At 70.1% G+C, this 14,062-nt stretch overlaps 1 protein-coding gene across 1 annotated transcript; it reads right to left on the bottom strand.

The window, feature by feature from the left end:
• Positions 1-1,459: 1,459 nt before the first annotated feature.
• On the bottom strand, positions 1,460-13,731 carry MAPK8IP2 (mitogen-activated protein kinase 8 interacting protein 2). Its single transcript, XM_035569315.1, has 12 exons — positions 13,667-13,731; positions 8,812-8,917; positions 8,042-8,281; positions 6,294-6,396; positions 3,464-5,938; positions 3,082-3,157; positions 2,739-2,911; positions 2,516-2,625; positions 2,170-2,289; positions 2,014-2,084; positions 1,732-1,830; positions 1,460-1,591 (listed from the first exon to the last, which is right to left on the bottom strand). The coding sequence occupies exons 1-12, from the start codon at positions 13,729-13,731 to the stop codon at positions 1,519-1,521; spliced, it is 3,711 nt and encodes a 1,236-aa protein (XP_035425208.1). The 3' UTR covers positions 1,460-1,518.
• Positions 13,732-14,062: the final 331 nt, after the last annotated feature.

A 14,062-nucleotide genomic window follows, 5' to 3' on the forward strand; every position in this document is an offset into this window, starting at 1 on the left:
AGGGCCTTGTGAACATCTGCTGCCAGGCAATACTGGGGTACTGAAGCGGCCGTGATCTCCTGCTGGTCACTTTGTTCGAGCCATGGTGGGACCAGCACTGCCGGGGGGGGGGGGGTCAGGGCAGTGCGCCCCTCCACCCACACCCACCACCCGCAGCCCCCCTCCCACGGGCTGGCAGAGCCACCCGGGGGCTAGCCATGTCAGTCACCCTTGGTAGCAGCAGGGACGGGGTCCCCTCTCCAGCCCCACACGCCCCCAGGAGCTTTCCAGGGCTCCTGCCCCCAGGATTGACGCAGGCAGCCCCCTCCCCACAGCCCCAGGGCTACTGCCGCATACCCCAACCCGCACAGAGCGCCGCAGGGCTCGCGGTCACACCAAGCATATATTTTATTGAAAGACCAAGTGGATGACAAGGCAGTGAGGGGGGAACCTTTAACCAGGGTTTTGTACAAGTTACAGTTGCTCAGGACTCCTCTTGTTGGTTCGAGTTACGAGATAAATATCGGTACATAGAGCGGAGTGGAGGTATAGTCACTAAACTAGCACTGGTCGGATATACGGGGCCGGCAAGCAAAATAAATCACCAGGCACAGCAGTGAGGAGCAGGGGGGGCTGCGTGCCCGGTGCCGGGAGCAGCGGCCACCCCAGCCCTGGGTCCTCCTCTCCTGGGGCAAATACATTCAGGCCAGGGGGGGTTCCCACAGGGCCAGGAGCATCACCCCCCATGGCTGAGCGCCGCACATCCCAGCGCCGGTCCCACTCCCCATCACCAGGCAGGGTCCCCTGGGGGGGCTGGCGTGGGGCAGGAGGCTTGGGGGGGGGGGGGGTGAAGGGGCAGGAGGGGCAGTGCCACACTCCTGAGGGCTGCAGCACTGGGGCTGGGGAGGCATTAGAGGGGGGGCACTGGGGTGTGAGGCTGCTCCTGGGGCCCTGCAGCTGGGGGGGGAGCCCCTCCTGCAGCCCCCCCAGCTCTGTCTGCCTGGGGGCCCCGTGAGGGTGCAGGGGCAGCACAGAGCTGGGTAGCAGATGCTGACCCTGGAACCTAAATCCTGCCCGTGCCGCCATCAGCCCCCCACAGCAAGCCCCCAGCCCCCTTCCCCTCCCCGTGCTGCCCTGCCCCCTCGGCACACATCAGCCCCCCCTGCTCTCCACTGGTGCCCCCACCCTGTGCGGCAGCGGCTGGCCCGGGTCACAGCTGAGAGCCCTGGGCCTGTGTCCCCACCTGGTTTGCTCATGCACGGGGGCAGCTTCTCGCCCAGCCCGGGGCATGGCCGTGCCACCCCCATGGCCAGGACGATGCCGGGCGCACCCCAGCCCCCCCCCCCGTCACCCACGGCCGCGGCCTGGCCCCCGGCCCCCTGGGGAAGCAGTGAGGATGTGCAGTGAGTCCGTCGGGCATGGGTGGGAGCATGTGCAGAAGGGGCCAAGCCGGCTGGTTGTGGGGTCAGACAGAGTCTCTGGCCATCTGTGGGGCTGGGGGGGGGGGTGCGGAAGCTGGAGACACAGCGCCCTGCCCCCTTACTCCAGGTAAATGTCCTCTGTGGGGCAGGCGTACTCCAGGTGCTCCTGGTAATATTCCTGAAACGCTCGGCTGCAAGGCAAGGGCACAGCCAGGGGCAGCTCAGGGATGGGGCCAGGACCCAGCACCACCGCCCTCTGCACCCCCAGCCCCGCCACTCCCAGCCCCCGTCCCACCACCCCCTGCCCTCTCCCCATCCGTCCCCATCTTACCCGACGCACTCGGCAACGTGCCGCATGGATTCCTGCGAGACGAAGACGTGGCAGGCGAAGCGGCTCAGCACCGGGTGCTTAGTGATGAACCCGAAGTAGCTGCAGGGAGAGGGCACGGTGAGTGCGGGGGACCCCACTCTCACCCCAGGGGGGGCTCCTGCAGCGCAGGAGGGCTCCAAGGCGGGGACCCCAGGGCTGCCCCTGCTTGGCGGGGGAGTGCGGGGCTGGGAGCGCCCAGGAGCAGCCCCGTGCACCCCGAGGTGCGGGAGCACGGGGTCTCACCAGCTGTTCCGGGGGTGGCATCCGCAGAAGGAGATGTTCTTCATCTGGAAGAAGTGGCTGCAGCGCTCAAACTGGAAGAGAAAACCCCGGCAGGGTGTGGGCACCCAGCGGGCTGGGGGACACGCACCGGGACCCCTTCCCACAGTGCCCCCGCACCTCCTCATCACGGCCGTACTCGTTGACTGTCAGGATGAGCTTGATGCCCTGCAGCGTGATCTCCAGGTCGCAGCTGGCGGGCGGGCGCAAGTGCACTGTCAGCTTCCTGGTGGTGGCAATCTGGGGGCGTGGGGACGGGGCATCAGGGCGCGTGGTCCCAGTGGGCCCCCCAGCACAGACCCACGCCCCAGCCCCTGCTGAAAGCACCAAGGGGCCGGTGCCCACGCAGCACCCACATCCTCTGCCCAAGCTGGGGAGGCAGCGAGACGCATCTCCTGAGCACAGCAGGGTCTCTGCGTGGGGAGGGGGGGCTGCATGGCGCTGCCGGCCCCCCAAGCTGCCTCACCTTCTGCATGGCTGCGCAGAGGATGCCGTTACCCTGGTGGTACGGCACCTCCACCGAGCCCAGGAACTGTACGTTGAACCGCTCCACCCAGCACGGGTTCCTCTTCAGGCCTGAACAGGAGAGGAGTCGAGGAGACGGTGCCCAGGACCCCCGCAGCCTCCCGCTGCCCCCGCCAGCACCCCGTGCCGCCGGAGGCACCCGCGGGGCTGGGAGCGCTTCCTACCGATGACGTCCCTGGCCTGGCCAACGACCTCGTGGGCGTAGAAGGCGGGGAAGATGCCCCTCTCCCCCGTCCGCATGTTGTAGCCCCGGTACCAGTAGTCGTCCTCCTCCAGCTCCACCAGGATGGGGTCGTCCACGTCCAGCTCCAGCTCGTCCTCGTGGCGAGGGATGAACCTGCGAGGAGGAAGGGAAGGAAGGAAGACGCATGCCTGGGGGGGGGCAGGGGGAGGCAGCGAGACCCCGAGACACGCCCCATGGCCACAGCCGTGCCCTGCACCCGCAGAGCTGCCCCAAGACAGGAGAGGCCGCGGGGAGCGGAGCTGGCGGCCGGGTTCACTGCTCACCTGAAGACGGCCCGGTGGGTCTGCTCCCGCTCCTCCCCATTCACCATGCAGGAGAACAGCCCGAAGGACTCTGTGCCTGGGGCAGAAGGAGGCGGCATCACCCTGGGGCCCCCCTGAGCCCCCAGCCCCACGCCCCACGCAGCACCCCAGGGCAGAGGACCACCAGTGGCACCTCGCAGCCCTGCAGGGGGAAGCCCCCAGACGCTGGGAGCAGCCCCAGCACCCCGCGGCAGTGCAGTCCCTGCCCACCTCCAGGGCCCCGTGCTGTGCCACGCCGTGCTGGTGGCGTGCCCAGGAGGACGAGGCAGGACGGTGCCGGGCAGCCAGCCTTGCCCCTGTACAAGGCAGCCCACGGCCGGAACAGCACGGCACGGTCACTTACTGGAGGAGCGGGAGGTGCTGTTGACAAAGACGTTGAGGAACTTCTTGGAGAACTGCAGGTCGGCCTCAGGGGACGAGTCCTCGGAGGAGCTGTGTGCGTCGGGGGCCGCCAGCCCGTCCTCGAAGGCCGCCTCGTCCTCCAGGTCGCAGCGGTCGCAGGCGCGGAGCAGGTCGCTGTCATCGCTCAGCACCGAGGTGCAGCGCCGCAGGCTCACCAGCTCCAGCTGCGTGTGCTCGTCCACCACCAGCGTGTACTTCACCGAGTCGTAGGCCAGGGACTCGTCCAGCGCCCGCGGCTCCAGCGCCTCGGGGGCCGGCGGCAGCGGCAGCTCCCCGGGGAAGCCCCGTGGGTCCTCGGGGAAGGGGGAGCCCTTCAGGTAGGGCGCCTCGTCCTCGTCTGTGGAGTAGGCCATGGTGAAGCAGCGGTTGGTCTTGGCGGTGGAGACGTCCAGGGCAGGCGGGAAGGCGTCGGGGTCCTGCCCCAGGGGCTCTAACCGGACATCGTCAATCATGTCGTTGTCCTCCAGGATGCCTGAGTCCAGGTCCTTGTCGACGGCCCAGTCCTTGGTGCCGGCAGCCGGCTCCACCGTGGCACAGGGCTCGCCAGAGGTGGCCTCGGTGCTGGGAGAGCTGCGCGGCGGGCTGCGGGGTGGCCCCGTGCAGCAGCCAAAGGTGGCCAGGACCTCAGAGCCACCCAGCCTGTCGAGGGAGACGGGGCGCCCCGGGAAGACGGGTGCGATGGTGTCGTTAGTGGGGTTGCTCAGGAAGAGGAACGGGCCCGGGTCGTCCGCAGGTGGCTCCGGCGCCGTCTCCGTCCCGACGCCCAGGGAGTGCTCGTCCTCGGCACGCTGCAGGGAGCTGCGCAGCGTCTCCATGTCCACCAGCTCGATGCTGCGCTGGGCACAGGGCAGGGCGGCCGGCTCCCCCTCACTCACCGGGGAGTCCCGCAAGCCGGGCTCCTCATCCAGCGCCTCGCTCAGGATCTCGGGCTCCAGGTCAGAGGCTGGGGAGATGGTGTCACAGAGCGAGTGGGTCTGCTGGAAGCACTCGTCCGGGCACTTGATGGGGTAGGAGCCCTCCGAGATCATCTTGTTGACGAGGTTGCTGAGCAGCCACGGTGAGTCCGAGTCCTCGCTCAGGTCAGGCTCCGACTCCGAGTCAGAGTCATATTCGCTGTTGTCCTCATCGTCCGCCTCGGGCATGAGCTTGGGCCCCACGGGCAGGTAGAAGGAGCGCCGGATGCTCTCCAGGCTGTGGTCTGGGTCGATCTTCAGGTCCAAGGGGCTGGAGGTGGACACATCCGTCTGGTCCACGGGCGCAGAGGAGTCCTCGGGGTTCAGGCTGTCATAGTAGCCCTCCATCTTCAGCTCCGCCAGGCTCTCCCGCCTCACCATGCCGCTCTCCGGGAGCTCCCTGTCCAGGGTCTCCTCCTCCTCTTCCTTGCCCTTGTCCAGCAGCAGGGAGTCCTTGATGCCCATGACGCCGGGTGCCTCCAGCTCGGTCTCCAGCTCGGCCTCCGAGGCGGGGGAGCTGGCCTCCTCGATGGAGTTGGTAAGGTGGGAGGACCTGCCGCTGCTGCTGTCACTGCTCAGGTCAAGCTCCGTCTCCGAGATGGAGGAGATCATGTTGCTGACCAGGCGCCCAGCAGCGAAGGCCGCCTCGATCTCCCCCTCCACGTCCGAGTCAGAGCCAGGCGAGCTGAGGTCCTCGCTGTGCCGGCTGCAGGGCAAGAAGGGCTTGGAGGTCCTGCTGGTGAGGTCGGCCTCGATGCCAGGGTCCGAGGAGGGCGAGGTGGTCTCCGAGGAGCCCGAGGGGCGCCCGCGCACGCTGGCCGCCCGGCTGGGCAGGGGGCCCTCCCCGTCGGAGCTGAGCTGCTCCGCCGGCCCCTTGGGGCACGCGTGGGGGCCTGGCAGCCGGGACCCCGGCCCCTCGCTGCGCTGGGCACAGGCCCTGGCCGCCAGCTCCTCCGGGGGCAACGGGGCACCGCGCTGCTCACGGGGGGCCACAGGGGACCCTGGGCTCCCGGCCCCCCCGCCATCCCCCTCGCAGGGCACCTGACTCTCCCGGCCACCGGCCGCCTGCTGCTTTAGCGGGGCGCAGCGGCCGTCCGGAGCCGCGGGCTGCCGGGCCCCGGGGGTCTGGGGCTGCGAGCCCGTGTCGGAGCCGGCGGGCATGCGAGCAGGAGCGGCCAGCCCTGTTGGAGAGAGAGACGGTTCAGGGGGCAGCTGGCAGAGGTGAGATGGGGAATGTGGTGGTCTGAGCGCAGAGGAGATGATATTCATATTATAATCTTCCCCGGCTCGCTCGGGCGATGGGTTACCATGTGCCAGAGACTCGTGGCTGTTGCCTTGCGAGTCAAAGAGGGAAGGCTGCGGCGGGGTGGGGGCCTGCCCTGTCCCCCCGGGGCTCGGCCCCAGCCCCTTCTGGCTTTCCAGGCAGGGTCCGTCTTGAATGCAGGCGTGGGGAGACGAGTGTCCTGCGGGGCAAGAGCAGAGCGCTCAGGTCAGCTCCCCGCAACGCAGCCGGTCCCTCCCGCACCTTGGGATGGGGAGGGGGTGCCGAGGTGCACCCGTACCCATACCCGCCTGTGCCTGCTCCCCAGCCCCATGGGGTGAGCACCCTTCTGCCCAGGACCCCTGGAGGCCCCAGCTCCGCACACGGTGCTGGATGAGCCCCCAGCCTGGACTGGACACGCCTGGGAGGCTTCCGGCACAAAGGCCCAAACACCCCCTTGGCTTTGGCAGAAGGGGAACGAGGTCTGGGGCAGCCCCACTGCAGCACCAGGTCCCGGGACACCCACGCAGGACCCTGCCCCACAGTCCTGTGCTCACCGGTGTGCGAGGAAGAGGAGGAGGAGGAGGAGTGGAGAAGGGCGTCCTGCCACGTGGTACGGTGCGCCGGAGGCGGGTAGCTGCCGTTGTTGTTCAGGGAGTCCTGCGGGGAGAGCAGAGCCGGGCACATCTGGGGACGGGGCGGTCGGCAGGGTACGGGAGGGAGAGGGGACACAGCGGGGGCCGCGCCGGAGCCGGGCTGCGGACGTGTGCTGGCACCAAACATGACCAGGCCGGCAGGGGACATCCCACTGCGGTGCTGCCTTGTGCAGGTCTGGCCGCTGCCGCCACCGTGGGCACCCCACGGTCAGGTCCCACCCGTGGCACCCCATGGCACGGCCTGGCAGCAGCTGGGACACGTGCCTGGGACTGATCCAGATTAGAGCCGTGACATCCCCAGAACGGGGACCCAGGGGACCGGCACTTTCCCAGGACGGTGCCCAGCAGGGGATGCGGTGACACAGGTGCTGTCCCCAGGGGAAACCCATTACACAGCCCCACAAGCCCTGTCCCCCCATGAACTGCACGACCCGTGGCGAGAGGGTCCCTCGAAGGGACACCAGCCCCGGGGGGGGGGGGGACGGGAGCCAGCAGGGCCGGGGCTGCCTGCCCAGCGCGGCGGCAGCTGCGGATTAGGGCCGGCGGGCAGCGATAATCCAGCCGAGCCAGGAGATTAGCGAGCGGGGCTGGCACAACGTGCGGCAGGGCACGCAGTGCCACAAATGGGGGCTGCGGGGCCGGGGGGGCTGCGGGGCTGGGGAAGGGGCAGGGACTGGGACCAGCACCACGTGGGCTGCACCGTGCACCCCAGGGACGGGGTGCTGGGGGGCTCCACAGCACAAGGCTCTGCACTGGCCCCAGCAGGCAAAACGCGACGGAGCCGGGATTAGCCGGGATTTGCACCCCGGGCATGCCGACGGGGCCGGATCCAGTCCCCCTCATGCCCCGAGGGACAACCGATCAGGGTCATCGATCGGTGCGACCGGGCGTTGTGCATCCCCCGTGGCACAGAGGGGCGGCAGGGCTCTGCCCTGACCCAACACTGGCCCCCAGCCCCCCGCCAGGGAGCAGAGCCCACCCCAAGGGGCCAGGAGCCCCCAGCGCCATGGCAACGCTGCCGGATGCAGGCAGCACCACGCCGGCTGCCCACGCACTGCGGCGGCGCGGCAGCTCCGGCAGCGCGGTGGCAGCACCGCAGGCGCGTGCGCACGGGGACACAGGGACACGGGGACACCCCCGCAGCACCACGCACAGGGCCCTCCTCGCCCCCTGCCACACGGAGAGCCCCGGGGGACGCAGCGTGCACACGCACACCGATGCACACCCATGCACACGCACCCCTGGCCATGTGGTGCCGCGGTGCCAGCAGCCATAGCATCTCTCACCGTTGCCCCACGGAGACGTGCCGGACCCCGAGCTCACCCCAGAGCCCTGCACATGGGGACAGGCCCCTGAGCCCTGCACCGGGGGCCTGGCAGGGGGCACGCAGGGACCCCGTGGTGCCAGCAGCCGCCGCACAGACCCAGCCCCGGTGCCCCCAGCTCGGCCCCACCACTGCAGAGCTAGAGCCCTCCTTGCACTTCTCTGCCCCCCCTGTGCTCACCAGGCCCCGTAGCCCCCAGCTGGGCACGCAGCCCTCACCCCATCCTCCCTGCCTCTGTGGAACCCCCAGAGACCCCCCACACGCAGGCCCCAGGAGCACAGACCCCAGGGTAGGGGCTGACCCCGCTCCCAACCCTGACCCTCACCTGGGTGCCCGGTGCCGTCAGGTTGAGCGTGGTGGGCCGGTGCTTCTGCGTCTCCTCCAGGGCAGGTGAGGGGATAGGCGAGGCTGAAGGGGACGGTGGAGCTTCCAGCTCATTGCCCTCCTCCTCCTCCTCTTCTTCCTCCTCTTCCTCATTGTCATCAATCATCTCGAACTCTTGGAAGTCATCCTGGAAGGTGCAGACGGGGTGCGGCTGCTCGCTGCGCTCCAGCACCAGGCAGTCCTGGGGGGAGCAGCACGGGGTTAGCAGCCAGGCCGGTGGTGCCGGACCCCACCATGGCCCTGCTGCCAGGCCCACGCCTCACCCTGCGGCTCGGGGCCAGCATCGCCTCCTGCCCCTGCCCCAGAGGGCCTCCAAGCAGAGGGACCTGCTCTGTGCTGGGGACCAGGGTGCCCCTGGCTCTGCAGCAGCCTGCCCGCCCCCCCTGCCTGTGTCCCTGTCCCGTGTCCCCCAGCCTGGCCGTCCTGGTGCCTGGGGCAGTGCTGGGGAAGAGCTGAGTAAGCCGGAGCCACGTGAGAGCAGCCACGGGCTCAGCACCGGGCTGGCTGCTGAGCCATCACTGTTCCTGCGGCTGCCCCGCGGGGCCTGGCCGGAGGTGGTGGGGACCCAGAGCTCGGCCCCACCGGGGGATGCCCGGGCTCCAAATCCACCTCCCCCGACAGCCCCTGCCTGGGGCAAGCTTTATGGGGCTCCCCCTCCCCGCGTCTCCCCAAGCCCTGCCGCAGCCGCCTTGGCACACGTGGCTCGTGCACCTTCTCGTAGTGGTCCGAGTCATAGTTCAGCCCGATCCCGCAGTCATCCGTGATCTCCGACAGGTCCTCGTCATCGAATTCCTCCAGGCTGATGTCCTGGGGGGGCCTGGGAGAGGAGCAGGGGACATCAGGGCTGTGGACATCTCTCGGCTGCACGTGGGGAAATGCCGCCTGCTTCCCCCTGGCACCACGAGGTCCCGGCAAGCTGCGTGGCACCACAGGGACATGAGGGCACAGTGCCACCATCACCCCGGGTCTCCAGCACGGCAGCAGTGGCCGAGGTGCCGCAGCATGTTTTGGGAGCAGAGACATCGGTGCCACGGAGCAGGGCAGGCACAGACAGGAGCAGACACAGCCACGCCGCAGCCCCTCTGCCCCGGCGGCGCAGTGGAGGGACCCAGGGTGGCGGCCGCAATTCCCCGAGGTGGGCTCATGCCCCGAGGCAGCCATGGCCGGAGCAGCTCCGCTCAGGACCCCGCACTGCAGCCTGCAGACCTGCCCCACTGGCGAGGCCGGAGGCGATGGGGAGGGCAGCAGCCACAGCAGAGCCCAGCACGGGCTCAGCTCGGGGACCTCCCTGCCGAGCTCGGCACTGAGCGTCCCCAGGTTACCGCTGGCCTTTAGCCAAGGCGATGGGAGCCCCGCGTGGCACGAGGCCCCGCAGCCTCCCCGAGGCCCTGCAGTTTGGGGGTGCCCCAGCTGCCCCAGGAGAGGCAATGCGGTGCTTCCATGCACTGTCTGCTCCCGGCCCCAGGAGTGGCAGCACCCCCAGGCCCACCTGTGTGACGCCAGTACCCGAGGGGCCCCTGCGCAAGCACCCATGGGAGCCTCCCCCGGACCCATCCCTGCAGAACACCCCGAGGGCACCCACGGGAGGCTCCACAAGCCCTGGGCAGGCAGCAAGCCCATGGCAGCAACCGGCCCCACGCAACCCCCGAGGGTGGCAGCGCCCACCACACCGCAGGCAGCGAGCCTCCCAGCCTCCCGCCCCACCTCGGTCCGAAAACAGCGCACGTGACAGCGGCCAGGTCGCTGGCATCACCGCGTTTCGGGTGACCCGAGCTGCGTTGCTGCTTTCACACCTTTGGGGGCCTGCGTTTGACCCGAGCCAGGATTTGTGCAGCTCCTGCCCAGCTCCAAGGACGGGGCTGGTACGCGCCAGGCTGCTGCCCCCAGCCCAGCGCTCCCCGCTCGCCTGCCCGTCAGCGCGGTGCTCGCGGTCCAGCGGGCAAGCCGAGGGCTGCCCTGCTGCCTACCGAGATACTGAGGTAAGGCTGGTCAAAAAAAATTAAAGCAAGCCATTTCCCTGTCGGGAAGAGGGTGTCATGGAAACCAAAATTTTCTGCAGGGAGAAAAAAAAAAATATTACTCTTGGCAGGATTTTCTGCCGGGAAAACGTAAACCAAGCGCCGCTGGTCGGTACTGAACCAGGGAAGGGCTGCAGTGCCCGGGGCTGTGGCTGGGACCCCCCCTCCTGCACCCCGGGAGCCTGGGGAACGCCGTGGGCACCCACGGCCCGGCCAGGCAGGGGCACAGCAGCGTCCCCAGCTGGAGCTGCACACCCCGGGATGCCCTGCTCCAGCTCAGCACTGGACCCCTGTCCCAGCTGGCCCCTGCCATCTTTTCTCACCCCCATCACAGCCTGGCCATGGACAACCAAAGCCAAACATTGTTCCTGGGTTGCTTTCCCTGCCTTTGGCTTCTATTTTTGCCCTTAACTCCCATTTCCAAGCTCCCCTCTCCACCACGGATGCCGGGAGCTTACTCCAATTTTACTGAGAAAAAGATTTTCCCCTAATCACATAATTCCCAGAAGTAGGCCATTAAGACAACGTCAAATATCCTCCGATCGGCAGTGAAATCATCAGTCGGCGGTGGAAGCGGCAGCACCAGCCCACGGGGTGCGGGGCTGGGACCGGCCCCAGGCCCCGGCCCCCAGCGGTGGCACAGCCCCGGGGGCTGCGGGGGCAGAGCCCAGCTGCCAGCCCCAGGGACGGCCGCGGCCACGAGTCCTGGCACGGAAACGTGCCGGCATCCCCTGGGTCCCCAGCTGGGGGAACCAACGCCGCTATCAGCCCCCATCCCCAGCCGAGAACAGCACACCCTGGCCATGGGCTGGCACAGCACGGCATGGCACAGCACGGCACGGCACAGCACCGTGGTGCTCTGCCCAACGGGCAGCTCCGGTCACGAGCTACGGCCACAACAAACCACAGCCGGAGCTCTGGGGCCACCGCAGGTGGCCACAGTGGGACCGGAGCTGCAGCACTGCCCCAGGGGCACCCGGACTCTGGCCTCTCGGCCAACGGGGAGCGTCACCAGCACAGGGACGCAGCAGCGGGTGCCTCGGACGCGCTGGTGATGAGCAGACGGCGGCCAGGGAGGTGGCACCGGGTGGGCAGCACCCAAAGGAAGGTCCAGAGCCAAGGCAGAGCCGGTGGCTCCAGGGAGGCAGAGCTCACCCCAGCCCCATGCGTGGAGAGAGGGCTCCAGGAGGTGGCAGAAGGCAGCACGACACCGGACCTCGCAGCGGGACACCACCAGCACCGCGACTGCGCACCTTTGGGCTGCACTGCCACCCACGCCGAGCTGACCTCGCTGGGCTGGGCTGGGCTGGGCCAGGCGGCAGTGGGGAGCAGGGGGGATGCAGCAGGGGAGGGCTGGGCCCCAAAGGGGTCCCCGACATCAGCCCCTGGGGTGCACGGGGCACGGGCACACATCAGCATGCAGCCAGGAGCCGGCATGTCTGCGCTGGGAGCTGCCGAGGGCCGGGCTTTCTGTGGAGGGAGTGACCAACAACCAGGCCAAGGGAAGATTGAATTTCCTCGTTATTTTCAGCTCAGCTCCCTGGACAGTTCTCCTTGGACCTGGATACGTTGCAACGGCTTCTCCTGCAGGGAAGGGCTGGGGACCGTGACCCGCAGCCCGCGGCCCAATGCTGTGCCTGCAGGTCCTTGGGCCAGTGGTGCACAGCAAGGTCGGGGCTGACCCCCCGGGGAGCCCAGCACCAGCCCCGCATCCCCCACCCCAACACAGGAGCAGTCACAGGATGCAAGAGCCACCTCGCAGCCCCCTCCCCTGCCCAGGACCCGTCACGTGCCCGTAGTGCTGACCCCTCCCCACCACATCGCCTTCACCTGCCTCTCCTTCGCCTCCCTCCAGAGGAAGCCCCAACTCAGCGCCCCGCGGCGAAGCCCTTTGCTGGCAACAGGCACGACCTGGACCCAGCCCCCTCAGGCCCCCAGCTCCATCATGGTACCCGCACACCGGGGCTGCCCCCGTGGGCCTCATCCCCACACAGGGCCAGGCAGCCTGGGGATGGGGCTGGTCCTCGTTGCACTGCGCTCAGCACCCGATCCTGCCCGGGCAGCGCCGGGGCCTCGAAGGCTGCAGGAGCCAGCGATGGGCCATGGCGCGGGGAACGGCGGCTGTGGCCAAATCGGGAGCCAGACTGCTGACTCCTGGGGGAGCACAGGGGTGGGGGGGATGCGGAAAGCAGTGTGTTTCCGTGTTTCTGTGTTTCCGTCTGGCACGAGGAGAGGTTTTCGCCCCGGGGGCGGCTCGTGCGGCACCACCTGGGATGAGCCGCAGCTGCGGGTGGGGAGGGATCGGAGGGTGGTAGCAGGAGGACGCCGCGGTCTGCACCGCTCCCAGGGGGCTCACAGCCCTGGAGAGGAGCTGGCCCGGGTGGGCTGGGGCCCTGCGGCCTCCCCTGACCCTCCTGGCCCAGGCCTCGGCTGCAAGGAGGAGGCCATGGAGCTGCTGGGGGCCGTGGAGCTGCTGGCGGCCAGCACCGATCCCCACGCAGCAGGGGCCTGGGGGCTACACGGGGAGCACCAGGAGGGGCCATGGCCAGGCAGAAAGCCCGGCCAGGCCCCCAGAGCATCGCCAGGGCCCAGGTGCCAGGCAGGAGGCAGAAGGAGCGGGACGGGCGCTGCAGGAAGAGGCCGGATCCTCCCCGCCCTGCACCACCGCAACCGGGGTCTCTCCCAGGGTCCCCGCGCTGCGAGACCTGGGGAGGGGATAGGGGGGCCAGGCCCACCGGGGGGGGGACGACACCTGTCCTGCATCCCCTCTGAGCCCCCCACCCGTGAACCTCCGCACCCCCAGGGCCTCCCCCGTGCCCCCCACCATCTCCCCGACCCCTCCCCATCCCGGAGCCCTGTGCCGAGCCGGCAGGTCCCGCACCCAGACCCCGCACCCCCCCCGGCCCTCCGGGGACCCCAGCCCAGACTGCGCCCCGCAGTGGGTCCCCAAGGTCAGCCGAGGTGCTGGGGGGGGAAAGGAGCGGCCCTGCGCCCCCCCCCCCGCGCTGCGAGGCTCCGTCCATCGGCACAGCCCCGGACCCCCCCCCGGAACCCCGGGGGTGCCCCCCGAGCGCGGCCCCTCCCCGGCGGCGCCCGCGTCTGACCCCGGGGGTGCGGAGCCGCCTGGGCGGGGGGGGGCTCGGACGGGGGGCGGGGGGGCTGAACCCCAGCCCAAGATCCCGCCGGGCTCCGAGGCCCCCCCCTCCGGCTGCAGCGGGACAGACAAAGGCACGGGCCGGGACCGGGGCTCTGCCCCTGTGGGCCGGGGGCTGGGGGGGGGGACGACCGGGAAGAGAGGGGGACGGGACCGGGGAGTGGTGGGGGGGGAACCGGGGGGAGCCCTCCGGGCTCTGCGCAGCCCAGCCCAAGGTGAAGGGCGGCTCCGGCCCCCCCGCGCCCCCCCCGGTCTCGGCCCCGCACCGGCGATGCGCGGGGAAGGGCAGGGTTGGGGGTGGGGAGGGCAGGCAAGGGAAGGGCAAGGTGGGGAAGGGCAGGGCGGGAGAGGGCAGCCCCCCCCCCCCCGCGGCCCCCGCCCCGGCGCAGCTCACCTGCAGCCCGGCGGGGACAGCGAGTGGAAGGTGGAGAGCGAGAACATCTCGGCGCGATCCGCCATCTTCTCCCGGCCGGGGCTGCGCCGGACTGCGGAGTGCGGGGGGGGGCGGGGGGGGCCGGGCGGGGCGGGGGAGGGGCGGGGGGAGGGGACGGGGAGGGGAGGGGGCGGGGGGGAGGGGCTGGGGAGCAGGGGGCAGCGGGGGGGCAGCAGGGGGGTGGTGGGGAGGGGCAGGGAGGGCAGGAAAGGGGGGTGGGGAGGGGCCGGGGGGCTCCCCACGGGGGGAGGAGGGGGCAGGAGGGCGGTGGGGGGGGAGCGGGGGGGCACGGAGGAGGTGGGGGGGCCGGGCGGGGGGCGGGGGGGGCCGGGGAGCTGCCGGGGGCGAGGGGCTGCG

This window comes from Cygnus atratus, chromosome 1 (genome assembly GCF_013377495.2).
Source record: "Cygnus atratus isolate AKBS03 ecotype Queensland, Australia chromosome 1, CAtr_DNAZoo_HiC_assembly, whole genome shotgun sequence".
NCBI lineage: Eukaryota > Metazoa > Chordata > Aves > Anseriformes > Anatidae > Cygnus > Cygnus atratus.